This window comes from Panthera pardus, unplaced genomic scaffold (assembly GCF_024362965.1).
Source record: "Panthera pardus isolate Hobbes unplaced genomic scaffold, ASM2436296v1 HiC_scaffold_24, whole genome shotgun sequence".
Taxonomy (NCBI): Eukaryota; Metazoa; Chordata; class Mammalia; order Carnivora; family Felidae; genus Panthera; species Panthera pardus.
The window spans coordinates 23989011-24003296 of record NW_026526810.1 but is presented as its reverse complement, the minus strand read 5'-3'; the positions used below and the strand labels follow the sequence as shown (position 1 = coordinate 24003296).

The 14286-nt window shown below is 50.3% G+C and overlaps 1 protein-coding gene across 1 annotated transcript; it reads right to left on the bottom strand.

The window, feature by feature from the left end:
- Positions 1 to 7368: 7368 nt before the first annotated feature.
- Positions 7369 to 11959, bottom strand: RPP25 (ribonuclease P and MRP subunit p25). The gene has a single exon (XM_019441433.2). The coding sequence runs from the start codon at positions 11488 to 11490 to the stop codon at positions 10849 to 10851; it is 642 nt and encodes a 213-aa protein (XP_019296978.1). The 5' UTR covers positions 11491 to 11959; the 3' UTR covers positions 7369 to 10848.
- Positions 11960 to 14286: the final 2327 nt, after the last annotated feature.

The following is a 14286-nucleotide window of genomic DNA, read 5'->3' as shown; positions in this document are numbered from 1 at the left end:
CTGATGGCTCGGAGCCTGGAGCCTGTTTCCGATTCTGTGTCTCCCTCTCTCTCTGACCCTCCCCCGTTCATGCTCTGTCTCTCTCTGTCCCAAAATAAATAAAAAAACGTTGAAAAAAAAAAAAATTAAAAAAAAAAAAAAAAAAAAAGACCTTCTTTGTTTAACGTCCCCGTTTGAGCCTAAAATAAGAGAATGGGAACAAACACAACTGCTTACATATAAGGGATCTTATTAGTAACTATTCTTATATCACAAACCGGCAAGCATTAAAAAATGAGTTCAGCCACTTCACTACGGATTAAGAAATAAGCTCAGAAAGTAGGTTGTTTGCTGGCAATCAAGGCTCTCAAATCCCCAGTTCTGAGGACTTAACCTGGGTGTTTGTTGCGTACCGACTTACGATTTCAAATCCATGTTTTGAAAGTTTGTTTTAGACAAAGTTGTTTGCGGTTTCAATCTGTTTAGAATAATTTATTTTGTTGAAATTTCTTTGAAGTTGGATATTAAGACTTTTTTTTAATGTTTATTTTGAGAGAGATGGGGCGGGGGCAGAGAGAGAGATACAAGATCCTAGGTGGGCTCTGCACTTAGAGCAGAAAGCTGGATATGGGGCTTGAGCTCATGAACCATGAGATCATGACCTGAGCTGAAGGCAGATGCTTAACTGACTGAGCCACCCAGGCGCCCCAGATATTAAGACTTTGGAATGAGCAATGGCACCTGGAGCGGAGGGGACCCTTAGGTCATTGGCAGCACGGTGAGGGCATGATGGACTTTTAAACTCTGAATATAAAGAATTTGTGAGGGGGCGCCTGGGTGGCTTAGTTGGTTAAGCGTCCAACTTCGGGCTCAGGTCATGATCTCACGGTTTCTGAGTTCAAGGCCTGCATCGGGGTTCCACGCTGACAGTGCATAATCTGCTTGGGATTCTCTCTCTGCCTCTTTCTTGCTGCCCCTCCTCCACTTGAGTGCTCTCACTCTCTCTCCCTCTCAAAATAATAAACTTTAAAAAAAAAAAAAAAGAATCTGTGAGGACTTACCAGAGTGTCTGAACAACACTACCCTTTGTTGTTCTTGGAAGAACTTGAGACACTTGCTTCTGCCGTGGCCAGGCTGGCTGCTCTTGGCTGGCAGTGGTATTAAAGCACACAGCAGTTTTAGGTAGATAAGGGACATCTGTTCCTGCCTTGGCAAGGCCACTCCTTGTAGGCAGTGTCACAAGCCATGTAATTGTCCCTGGAGTAGTAACCTTTAGAGCAGCCTACCTTGCAGTGCCTCGGCCTGCTTACTATGTGCTCCAATAGTGAGGGATCTAGGCAGGCAGCTGATACCCAGCTTTTAGTTGGAAGGACAGACTCTACCAAGAAAGGTACACCTCAACTAAATATGGACTTTGTTTCTTTCATCTCCAGTTTGTCTGGAATAATAGTGTAATTAATCTGTCACTGGTTTGGAGTGTGTTATTTCTTATTGACTCTTTGGAAGACATTATCCTGTATGCTACTGGCTCATGAAATATTATTATTATATATTATAACTAACACTGAACCTGTGCTAAGTAAATTGTTGGCGAAGACTGTCCCAGTCTCTGAGCATGCCTCAAACAAAACAATATCTTTGGCCAGACGCCTGCCCCCAATCCCTACAAGTAGGGTTTCGACAGCAGACTGCTCTGAAAATGGGATTGATTAAATTCCAAGGCTCTTAACATCTAATCTGGACTTATTAACTACATCCTGACATAGGATGTGGTCTGGGCCACTTCCCCAGGCCTGAATTACCGTGCCGCCACCCAGAGTCAATAAGACAGTCTCTTGGTATCCTTCACTCTCTATCCCTGGACTCACTGAGGAAAGAAAAGATGGACACTGAGGCTCCTCTTGCTCACTCTGGCCTTTTCTCCAGGGCAGAAGCATCTACCATTCTCTTTTCCCTCCCTAGCAGTGTGGTTTTAGGGGGTATGAACCTGGCTGGCAAAAGGATAAAAAAGCTTTTCTTTTCAAAACATCTGCCCTCACCTTCTCCCACCAGCCTAACCAAAGGATACTTGGAAAAGCTTTGACCTCTTTGCGTTTTAATTCGTATTCTTCAAATCTCCAAGGGCTGGAAGCGCAGGATGAGGTCGGGACTCTCATAGTTAAGAAAGTCTTGGGCCCAACTGGTCTCTCTGCTGTCGGTCTCTCCACATTGCTTACAGTGCCTTGGATTGGCTATGGAGCATTGTTGTTTAATACAATTATGGTTATGGTTTATTATGTGTCACTGCATCCTGCAAACTTTTTTTTATTTGTGTTTTAAAGTAAGCTGTACCCCCAATGTGGGGCGCAAACTCACGTTTTTGTTTTTTGGGGTTTTTGTTTGTTTGTTTGTTTGTTTTTTTTACATAGAGTCATTTTCTGGCTTCAGAACAATGTGTGATTAATTAACATCTTTATTTTTTATTTTTAAAATTTTTATTTATTTATTTATTCATTTATTTAAATTTACATCCAAGTTAGTTAGCATGTAGTGCAATAGTGATTTCAGGAGTAGATTCCAGTGATTTATCCCCTATGTATAACACCCAGTGCTCACCCCAGCAAGTGTCTTCCTTAACGCCCCTTACCCATTTTAGCCCATCCCCCTCCCCACAACCCCTTAGCAACCCTTAGTTTGTTCTCTATATTTAAGAGTCTCTTATGTTTTGTCCCCCTCCTTGTTTTTATATTATTTTTGCTTCCCTTCCCTTATGTTCATCTATTTTGTATCTTAGATTCCTCATATGAGTGAAGTCATATGATATTTGTCTTTCTCTGACTAATTTCGCTTAACCTAATACCTGCTAGTTCTATCCACATACTTGCAAATGGCAAGATTTAATTCTTTTTGATTGCCGAGTAATATTCCATTGCATATATATACCACATCTTCTTTATCCATTCATCTGTCGATGGACATTTGGGCTCTTTCCATACTTTGGTTATTGTCGATAGCTCTGCTATAAACATTGGGGTGCATGTGCCCGTTTGAAACAGCACACCTGTATCCCTTGGATAAATACCTAATAGTGCAATTGCTGGGTGGTAGGGTAGTTCTATTTTTAATTTTTTGAGGAACCTCCATACTTTTTTCCAGAGTGGCTGCACCAGTTTACATTCCCATCGAACTCAAGGTTCTGAGATCAAGAGTCCCACACTCTACTGACAGAGCCAGCCAGGCACTCCTGCAAACTATTATCCCATCTAAGTCTCATAACAAGCTTGTGAGAGAAGTACTTATCCCTATTTTATGGATAAAGGAATAGACTCAAAGGGCGCTTGGCCAAGAATCACACAGCTAATAAATAGTACTGCTTAGATTTGAGCCCAGGTTTGTCTGATTCCAGAAGTTGTGGATTTTTTTCACCCACCACCCCTGAAGGGAGGCTTTGATGGCTTCTCAGTGAATTCTGAAGCCCCTGCTACCTTGAGGACTGTTCTCAGCCCTCATCACCTATACTAGTTTTTTATTGATGCATAGCAATTTACCACAAACTAAGCAGCTTAAAACAATACCCATTTATTATTCCCCAGTTTCTGTAGGTCAGGAGTCCAGGCATGGCATGACTGGTGCTCTGCTCAGGGTCTCAGAAGACTGAAATCAAGATGTTAGTTAGGTCTGTGGTCTCATCTGGAGCTCAGAATCCTCTTCTGAGCTTGTTCAGGTGGTTAGCAGAATTCAATTCCTCACAGTTGTAGGACTGAGTGCCCCTGTTTTTTCTTGTTAACTGTTAGCATAGAACCACTCTCAGCTATGAGAGGCCACCCTCAGGGCCTTACTATGTGGCCTCTCCATAGGCCCTCTCACAGTACCACTGCTTATATCTTCAAGCCAGCAGGAGAGGGTCTCTAACACTTTACTCTCTTTTAAAGACCTCCTCTGATTAGGTCAGGCACATCCAGAGTAACCTCTTCTTTTAAGTCAAAGTAAATGGATTAGTAGCCTCATCTTGGAAATGATACCCTATCAACATTCACAGATTCCGCCCCAATTATACAAGGCATATACATCGGGGGGAGGGGGGAAGATTCTATTCAGCCTACCACATCACTTGACGGGGGCTGCTTGTTCCCAAGTTTGCCTCCAGCTATGTTCCCAGGCCCCCAGTCCATTCTGCTGCTACTGGTGGGTGCTCCTTCCCAGAGAGGTTGAGGCCAGACATCCTGGCTCTTGCTCAAGCCATCAGAGTCTTTTGTCTCTTACTACCATCATCTGCCCTGAATCCTTTTCTGCCCCTCTGGAGAAGCAGCTGCTGGACTTCTGTTGCCTCAAGGGTGTCAGTCACCAGCCTGTCAGCTTCCTGCTGCAGCCCAGAGCCTTCATCCTGGAAGAGCTGTGATAAGGCACTTCCGATGTGTGCAGAGAAGGGGGGATGAGGCGATTGAGGAGTTTGTGAGGATAGAGGCAGTGTTCCACCATGTGAATGTCTAGAAAAGGGAAGATCACAGTCCAGAAGAGCTCTTATTTTCTCTGATGGGAATGAAGCATGTACTGGAAAAAGAAATGAATGCTGCCTTTCAAGGCTGGAAATCACCCTTGTGGCCATTAGTCTCACCGATTGCACATTGTTTCCATTTCCTTGGGTCCTTCTTGAGCACCTCCAGTGATGAGGATCTCACTACTAGGGGGCTGGGGATGAACAAGGGAAGGTACCTGAGACCGTGACATTCTTGCTGCTATTATTGAATTATAGCTCTGCCACATGCCCTTAGACAAGTTACTTCAACTTCTTGAACCATAGCTTCCTCATCTATAAAATGGGAATAATAATGGAACCTACCTAATAGATTGGGAAGATTACATAAGATAATGCATGTGAAACACTGTCCTGGCTGGCACCCAATAAGGGCTCAATAAATGGCAACTAGAAAAAGTATTTTCCTATTGTAAAGTTATAGTTCTTTTCCCAGGGCAGGGCAGGTTGTGATACGGGTAACAAGACATGGAGGTGATATGGACAAATACACCACCGTGGTCACCTGAGAATCAGGGAGAAGGGGTAGCAGAAGGAAATAGCCTTCAAAGGTAATCCTGTGGGGCTGCCATTAGGAGGTTTTAATGGCAACTTTTCACAATGTAGTTACTTATTTCTATTATGTAATTTCCTAAAATATTACTTTAAAAATTTTTAATGGTTATTTATTTATTTTTGAGAGAGAGGGAGAGCACAAATCGGGGAGGGACAGAGAGAGAAAGGGAGACACAGGATCCAAAGCAGGCTCCAGGCTCTGAGCTGTCAGCCCAGAGCCCAACATGGGGCTCAAACCCACAAACCACGAGATTATGACCTGAACCAAAGTCCAACGCTTAACTGACTGAGCCATCCAGGTGCCCCCTAAAACATTACTTTTATAATCAGATGTAGTTTTTATTGAGATATAACTTATATACCATAAGAACCACCCCCCCCCTTTATTTATTTATTTATTTATTTATTTATTTATTTATTTATTTATTTTGAGAGAGACAGAGAAAGCATGAGTGGGGAAGGGGCAGAGAGAGAGGGAGGGAGGGAGAATCCCAAACAGGCTCTGTGAAGTCAGTGCACAGAACCTGATGCAGGGCTTGAACTCACAAAAGTGTGAGTTCATGACCTAAGCTGAAATCAAGAGTTGGATGCTTACCCAACTGAGCCACCCAGGCTCCCCAAGATCCACCCTTTTGAAGTGTACAGTTCAGTTGTAGTTTATTCACTATGTTGTGTTATCACTGTCACTAATTCCAGAACATTTTCATTACCCCCAAAAGAATCTCTCTACCCAGTGGCACCCACCAACCCCATCCTAAGCAACTACTAATCTACCTTCTGTCTCTGTGGATTTGCCTATTCTGGACATGTCATATAAATAGAATCAGACGCTATGTGGGTTTTTTGTGTCTGGGGTCTTTCACTTAGCATGATGTTTTCAAGGTTCATCCATGTTGTAACATGAATCAGTACCTCATTCCTCAGTATCGCAGAATTATACTCCATTAGGTGGACATACCACATTTTGTTTACCCATTCATCAGTTTATGGACATTTGAGTTGTTTCTACCTTTTGGCGATTATAAATAAGACTGCTGTGGATATTGTGTACAAACATTGTGATGTTTTTGTATGGACATATATTTTCAATTCTTTTGGGTATACATCTAGTAGTATGATATGGGTCATGTGGTAACTCTGTGTTTAACTTTTTGAAGAATTACCAAATTGTTCCAAAGTAGCCTGTACTACTTTGCATTCCCGCCAGCAACGTATGCAGGTTTCCAGTTTTTCTACATCCTTATAATTTATTTGTTTACAAAGAAAGATAAGTCTTTGTAGCTGTTTTAAATTTTTTTTTAATGTTTATTTTTGAGAGAGACAGAGACAGAATGCAAGTGGGTTGGGGCAGAGAGAGGGAGGCACAAAATCCACAGCAGGCTCCAGGCTCCAAGCTGTCAGCACAGAGCCCGACGTGGGGCTCGAACTCACGAGCTGTGAGATCAGGACCTGAGCTGAAGTTGGACGCTCAACCGACTGAGCCACCCAGGCGCCCCAGTCTTTGTAGCTGTTTGAGCTGGGCCCCACACCCTCAGTTTCCTTTTGGGAAACAGGGCCTAGGGCAGGGGAGCCCTGTGCTCTGAGTCCACTCATTACCTGCTCTTCAACAGGGATCTCCCTCCACCTCCCGGCTCCCTGAGCCTGGTCTCTCTTTTCCAGAACCACCTCTAGGGGGCAGCTCACAACAGTTCTTCAACAGTTAAGTTTCTCTCCCCAGAAAAGGGTTCAAACTGTGGCTGAATGTGAAGGGAAAGAAACAGGATTTAATTTCGTGTCTCTCCTACCAGTGAGTGCTGTTCTCTACATTTTAGCTCAGGGAATAGTCAACCCTGATTAACCATCAAAAATCATATGAAGATCTTATTACAATGCCTATTTCCAGGTCCTTTGTAGGAGATTCTGACCCTGTTGGTTTGGAGTTCAGCCCAGGCATTCTGTATTTTTTCAACAATTTCCTTAGGTGATTCTGATGATGAACCATGGTTGGGAAGCAAGGTATTATTATATCCTTTATCCCACAGCAATCTGGCCCATTTTGCAGAGGAGAAAGCTGAGGCTCAGTGAAGAATTAAGTTGCCCAAAATCACAGTCAACTTGACTTTCTCCAAAGCCTATGGTATGTTCTATATGACACTAGGCATTACATTTGCTAGCACAGGCCTGCAGAATAGAGAGCCTCTCTCCACGCAGGACTGGGAATTCTGATAGCAAGGACCTTGGCAAACACCCTGCATTCCTCTTCCCTGTTTCCACTGGATATGGTGAGAATACCTATTGTGTTTGATTCCTAAGTCTGCTGTAACAAACTACCACAGACAGGGTGACTTGAAACAACAGAAATTTATTCTCTCATAGTTCTGGAAGCTAGAAGTCCAAAATCAAGTTGTCGGCAGGACCATGCTCTCTCTGAAGGATCCAGGGAAGAATCTTCCATGCATTTTTCTTAGCTTCTATTGTTTGCGGGCAATCCTCAGCATTCCTTGGCTTGCAGCTATGTAACTCCAATCTTTGACTACGTCTTCAGATGTTGTTTTTCTCTCTGCATGTCTGTCTCTTTTTATAAGGACACCAGTCATATTGGATTAAGGACCCATCCTACTTCAGTATGACCCCTTCTTACATATTAATTACATCTGTAAGGACCCATTTCCAAATAGTCACATTCGCAGGTACCAGGATTAGGGCTTCAAAATATCTTTTGGGGGTGGCGGGGGAGACACACTTCAACCCACAATATCTATGATAATCAGCAGATGTCAAACAAAACCAGATATCCTTCAGATACTTGTATCCTTCAGATCCTTGTGGCTGCCTCAACACGAGACAGAGCATCACCTCTCTGTGCTCTGCCTGGAATTGCCAGACCAGTCCTACTCAGCTGGCTAACTCCTCTGGTTCTTGGGGAACCAGCTGCATCAGCACCTGTGGGCGCATTAAACGCCCCTTCTCAGAGCTCCCACCTTCTCCCACTACCATTGCATTGTGTTATAACTTTCTTTTCTTTCTTTCCACTAACTGGGACGTCCTCGAGGCAGGAATAATGTCTGATTTTACTGTGATTCTTTCCCCTAGCCCCCTGCCCTAGCCCCACCCTGTGCCTAGACTGGGATCTGGTACAACAATAATGAAGTCCCTTAATGCCCAGCTGGAGGTCCACTGCCCATTGACCACATGCTCCGTCCTTGTATTATATACATTTATGTTCCCAAATGGATTTTGACTGTGTGACCTGACGATGTTGTGGATGTGAGACTTCACTGCCACCCCTAGCTCCAACTGCCCCAAGCCAGGGCCCAGGAAGCTCCTGGATAGAGGTCACTGTTGGAAAGATGGGGTCTTTCAGAGGAGCTTCTGCTCCCTCCGGTTCTGCCACAAGTCAGGGAGCCATTTCTGAAGTGCTCCTGTAGCCACTCCCCCCTTATTCCAGCACTTCTCAGGTTCCCACCTCAGTCTTGGGGGGGGGGGGTGTATATGCATATCTGTCACCTTCCTTTGGAGCCTGCTCCTGGGTCAGCAGGGCCAGAGGATCAGTAAGGCGGGGATGGGGTGCTCATGGGTGCTGGGTTCCACTGGCACCCATAAGCACCTATCAAAAGCTTGGGAACTGAATGTGCTGGGGTGGAGTGGGGGTGCAGAAAAGAAAGTGTTTCATTACTTGCTTTCTGGTATGGGGGGCAGCTCAGCCCACCATCAGGGCAGGTTAATGCCCTAAAGGTGGGGAAACAAGCCCCTCTCCCCATGCCACAGGATGAGTTTCTAGGCAGGAAAGGGACTTCGCTGATCCTTGCCATCAAAAAAAGAAAGCCTCTGCAGCCTCCCCTCCCGGACAAGCCTCTGCTTGCATAGTCTTGGTGACCTGGCAATCAGGACTTCAGATACTGGTTTTGGGAAGTTGGCCCTTTTCCAGAACCAAGACCAGTCTTCTGTAAGCTTCTACCATGCAGGGCCTCTTCCAAGTTTTATCATTTCCTTTAGAGGCACAAAGCCCAGGACCAGCCCAGGGCACCTTAGCTGGCAGGATAGTGCATTTTTTCCAGCTTTCTTGGACCACCTGTGAGAGGGTCAGACAAGTACACATAAACCCCTTGGCCTTTCCCAGGGACTCATCAAGAACAAGAAATTGGGGAGGGTAAACCGTGCCAGAGTCTAGATGACAGGGCTCACTGATCCAAAGCTCAAGGAGAAATATAGGTGGGGGACAACTCCCTGAAGAGCCCCTCCTCTCAGCTGCAGAAACTCACCTCTTGTCACCGGAAGAATTTATTCAGGATTCTGCCAGCGAAGTGACTTACATTCTCTTTTCCAGAGGTGGTGTTGAGTTGCACGTGGTAGGGTCTGTTTCTGAGATCCTGGAGCTCTGTGCCGCCCCCACCCTCACCTGCTAGAGTCCTTCTGTACACAGCACCCCACCCCCCACCCAACTATGAGTTGGGCAGAATGGCTTATGAGGCTGTTATCTCTCAACAGACAGCTGTGCAGGGCTGGAGGCAGCAGCTTATCAGGGAGCCTGCAGTGATTCACAGCCCAAGTTCCAGCTTCTCTGCTGAATAGTAATTTCCAGCAGTGGATTTGTGCTCATTCTTTCTCCTCACCCTCACTCCTCCCCCTCTCCCAAGGGTGTGCTGTCCTTTCTGAGAGAGAGAGCAGTGAAGGGGAGATCCTACCGATGGCGATGAGGGGTTTTGTGCCAGCTTTCTGGATAAGGCTGTCAATTGGCAGGAGGCTGCGGGTTTAGGGAACCCAGTGGGGTATGCTTCCCTTGGCAGTGACCCTCAGGAGAGTTCATTGGTGCTTGCCTTCCTCCCCTTCTCAGAAAAGCAATGTGGTAATGCATCAACCCTCAGAGGCAATGCATCAAGGGACAAAGGCCCCCTTCTGGCCACAGGCCCCTGAGGCTAGAGCCAGCCAGGGAAGGCTGGGAGAGGGAGAAGCCAGAAACTGGACAATGTACCTCTTGCTCCATTTTGAGGCGATCCAGTCTCTGTGCCTGACCCTGAAGACTCCAAAGGCCAAGGACTCCAGGCTGGTGGGGACTGAGACACAGGGGGGCAGGCCAAAACAGCCTCCACCTAGGTTAAGTGATAAGGAAAAAACCTGGGGCCAGAGCCATTTTTTGTTTTTGTTTTATTGGAAGCAGGACTCCAGCTGTGAGATTCAGGGAGTAGGCATAGACTCCTGTGCTGGGTCTCTCCCTCTGGGCCAGTGGGGAAGGGGGGGGGGGGTGTTAAAAGAGCTAGAGTCCATCCATGGAGGCACTCCTGCAGTATGATCTCAGGATGCTCCTTAAGAGCAGGGTAAGGAAAACTAGAAGGGAGTGGTGTCCCAGGGGACGTGCAGAATACACTCCCTCCCCCCCCAACTCAGACTCCCCTGCCCTCCAGCAGTTGCCTTCTCACCCTTGCCCCTTAGCCACCAATGAAGATGATTCCAAGAGTTTTCCCGGGCTTCCACACTCCAGCCCCCCGCATGAATACTGGATGCCTTTAACCCTTGGGGGTCTTGAGCAAGGCTCAAGAGTCCCACTGCCCACCACTACCCACCTTCGCCCCCCCTCCAAGAAGGTCCTAGTATGGCTCAGAAAAGCTGAAGGTGGGAGTTCTGCGTCTTCAGGCAACACAAGTAGAGAAGCAACCACCCACGAAGCTTCCCTAGGGTCCCTCTCTTGTTGCCTTGTGCTCCACGCTGACAGTCTGAGGAGCTGTGTCCAGAGCACCGAGGCGTAAAAGGCTGGAGATATGTCTCAAGGTCGAGGCGCTGCGGGTGAGACCCAGCCGGTGTAGGTGGCCCAGACCCACGAGTTCTCAGGCCGTCTGGTCCTCTTCCGTAGCACTTGGCTCAGGTTGTGACCGCTTCGCAGAGCCTTCTCCAGCTGCGGGTTCCCCTAGGCTCCTCTTGGACGTCGGTGCAGTTGGCTGGGACGAGGGTGCAGGATGGGAGTTCGGGGGCTGATAGCCGGGTTGGCAGGGATCCAGTGCATCCTTGGAAAGTAGGATGGCGAGGCTGGGCACGTTCTTAAGTACACTGAGACTGGCGGCCGGCTCACCAGGCTCCTGACCCGGTGTGGGCCCCGGCGGGAGGCTCTGCCACACCTCGCGCACGCTCCGGTAGCGCAGCCGCGTGACCTGATGCAGGCCCGCCAGGCGGCGCTTGAGGATCTCTGCGCACGTGACGGTCTTGGTGGTGGCCCGACCGCAGCCGCTGAAGACGATGGCGCGCGTGGCTGGCTGCGCCATGCTGGCGGTGGCGAAAGCCAGCAGGTTCCGGATCTTGCTGCCCTCTTTGACCCGCATGTGCACGGCTCCAGGCGCCAGGTCCGCGAAAGGGCCGGGGGCCGCGCCGCTCCCCTCGGCCCCGCCCCCCACCGGCGCCTCCTCCGAGCGCACCTTACGGAAGTTCTCCATGCGCCGTCGTTGCCCGGACCGCGGGGACGCGGGCTTCGCCATGGGGCCGCCTCAGCCCCGGGGCTGCATGGCCGCCGGTCGCGCCCGGCAAGGGCCGGCAGGGGTAAGGGTGCGGGAACGGCGTGGACGCTGTTGGGCGGGGTGGGACGGCGCGATCCTCGCCTCCGACTTCTCTCCAGTGGGCGCTGCTCTACGCCGCGCTCTAGGCGCGCGGTGCTCCGCGCCTTTAGCTGAGGCCCCGCCTGGGAGCCTGGAAGCCCCCGCCCCTGCCGCCAGGCCCCGCCTCTAACTCGGCTCGGCCCGCCCGCGTCCTAGCCTCTCCCGCCTCCAGGATCCAGTCGAGTCCAGACACTGGGGCGTGGGAGCGGTGCGCACCGGTAGGTGTAATGGCAGCGCCAGGGGGTGACTTGCCAGAGGAAGTTCCCGCATAATCGCCAGTGCCCTCCCTAAACCAACCCTCATAAACGGAAAACCTAAATAAAAACTGCGTTTGCGATGCAAAAGCCGCTTCAAGCCAGTCCCCGAGCCCTTGCGCGTTCCAACTGAAGGCCGCCCCTTGTCCCCTCTCAAGGAGGGATTTCCGAGAGGCCTGCTGGGGCCTCTCCCCCCCCACCCCCCAGCTCCTTCCCTCCCGCGCCGGAGCCGCTCTTTTCGCCTCAAGGACAGCCTGTGCACGGTCAGCAGAGTGCGGAGACGCTGGCTGCCGCTGCGCCCCGTGCCGCCCTCGGACGACTACGTCGCGGCGTGGTACTCTCAGTGCGGCCAGAGAATGGGGTCGCAGCTCGCCGCGCCTGACCGGAGCTGGAGGCTCCCGGACCCCAGTACACTCCTGGGCCGAAGGGGTGAGGCTCCAGGCCAGGCTGACCCTGAGGCGAATGGGAAGAGAACAAGGAGAGACCTTATCAAGAGGAGTTAAGCTCCCTCCACCCACGCAACGTCTACTATTAAAGCTGCAGGTTTTAGGGTAAAACAGGCACTGTTCCCTGGTAATGTGGAACCCCCTTCTTCCCAGGTGGTACTCGTTGTTAGTCAGCCTGAGACCCAGTGGGGTCCTTTTTCAAAAAGGAGGCTGGATGAAGGCAGGTTTTGAGAGGGAGAAGAAAGGTGGGAAGTTGAAGCCTCGGGGGCGTTATGAAACTACTGGGTGCCCTTCTCCGGGAACTCCACAGGACCGGGAGGGTGGCCCGACCTCCTACCTGGAGAGGTGGACAGTGAGAGGTGAGGCTGGGATTGAAGGACTGGTGATGGGAGGGGAGTTAAAAGGAGCTGGACCCTCCCTAGAAGTGCCCTAGGGCCTTGCCCTTCACCCTTACACCCCCTCGCTCACGCGCACAGTCAGATAAAGCTGTGCAGACCTGATCCGGGTAGGGGGTACTACCGCCGGGCGTGGCGGGGAGGCTCCCGGAGAGCTGCGGGAAACCTCAAAGCGTGGGCGGCTTGACGGTGCCTGGGGGGAGCTGGGTCCCAGTCTTGAGACGGAGCTGCCAGGGTCTCCTTCTCCCTTCTCACAGCTGTTCTCATCTCCTCGTCATCTTGTTTGTCCTAGCTCTCGGCCCTGCTGTTCAGAACCCGGCTGACCCCATTTTCGCCCCTTAGGGGAGTGGCTGGAGCTAGTGGACCTTTGCGCCCCAACGTATGAGTGACCGACTCCGGCCTGGATCTCCTGATTGCACGCTGGGCTCAGGAGCTCTCGGGGTCGCCTTCCACTTGGAACCGGGACTTCAGCTGTGCCCCAGCTCCCGCGAGCCCCACGGAGAACGGGCACGGCAGCCTCGATAGAACACAAAGACTGCAGCGCGTGGCGGGGCGCAGGGAACCTCAGGCAGCAATTTCGGCTAGGCCTGGAAGAAAGTCCTGGAACGGGCGAAATCTACGTTAGAACGGACTGGTTAGGGAAGAAGCGAGCACTCCTTGCGCAGGAGTATGCAAGCCTAGGCTGAACTTTCACTTGGAGGAGATACAGGCAGGGTCTGCAATTTAGAGGAAGGGGCCTGGGAGTTCCGGGTTTGCGTCGGGTTAGCCCGCGGCTGTTCTGCGTCCGCTTGGGTTGGCCCTCGAAAGCACCCTTCTCCCCCTTCTACTACTGCCAGCTGTAAAAGACTCGGATTCACTTCGCTCCCCAGCGAAGGGAGAGCGCCAAACAGGCCCGCATTCCCTCCGGGGCCCCTCCCCTTCCCCGCTTCCTCTGCAGCACTTAAAATGTAAATGTACATCGTGATTAGCCGCCGGGTCGCTAATTACCGCTGAAGCCATTCATTACCCTGTCAGCGCGCGTCCTAGCCTGCCGGCTGTGCGCTCCTGCTGGGCGACAGGGTGGCTGGGCTGGAGGGGTGGAAGTGGGAGGGGTCAGGCGTGGGGGAACTGTGAGTAAGGGTGAGGGAGATTGGCCGGGAAGAAGCGGGGGCGAGAGAGGGGTCAATGGGGGTGTAAAAAACGGGCGGTGATGTACCCGCGCGAGGCTGGAAGAGGGGAGAAATGCTCGGGCAGCTAGGGAGGGGGACGGAGGGGAGGTGGCGAGGATACGAGGGAGGGGGCGATGTGAGAGAGCAAACGGGGACGAGGAGCCGGACGAAGGCAGAACACGCGGGGAGGCGGCCAGGAACCCCGGAGAAGGGGCGAATGCAGTTGGTAGAGGAGTAGAGGGCTGAACTCTGGGAAGGTGAGCAAGTATCTGTGCTTTTCTGTGGCGCATGCCCCGCGAGGGTTAGAAACGGAAAGACGGTCAAGGCTTTCAGTTAAAAGAGCTGGGTAGGACCATAAGTATTTTTTTTTTTTTTTTTTTTAAGCGCGCGGCGGAGGGGTGGGGGGATCTATTTCCATATGTGTTTGTAGATGTAA

What these genes read in the sequence shown, in the direction of transcription:
- RPP25 (XM_019441433.2), bottom strand. Translation starts at nt 11,490, where the DNA reads ATGGCGAAGCCCGCGTCCCCGCGGTCCGGGCAACGACGGCGCATGGAG.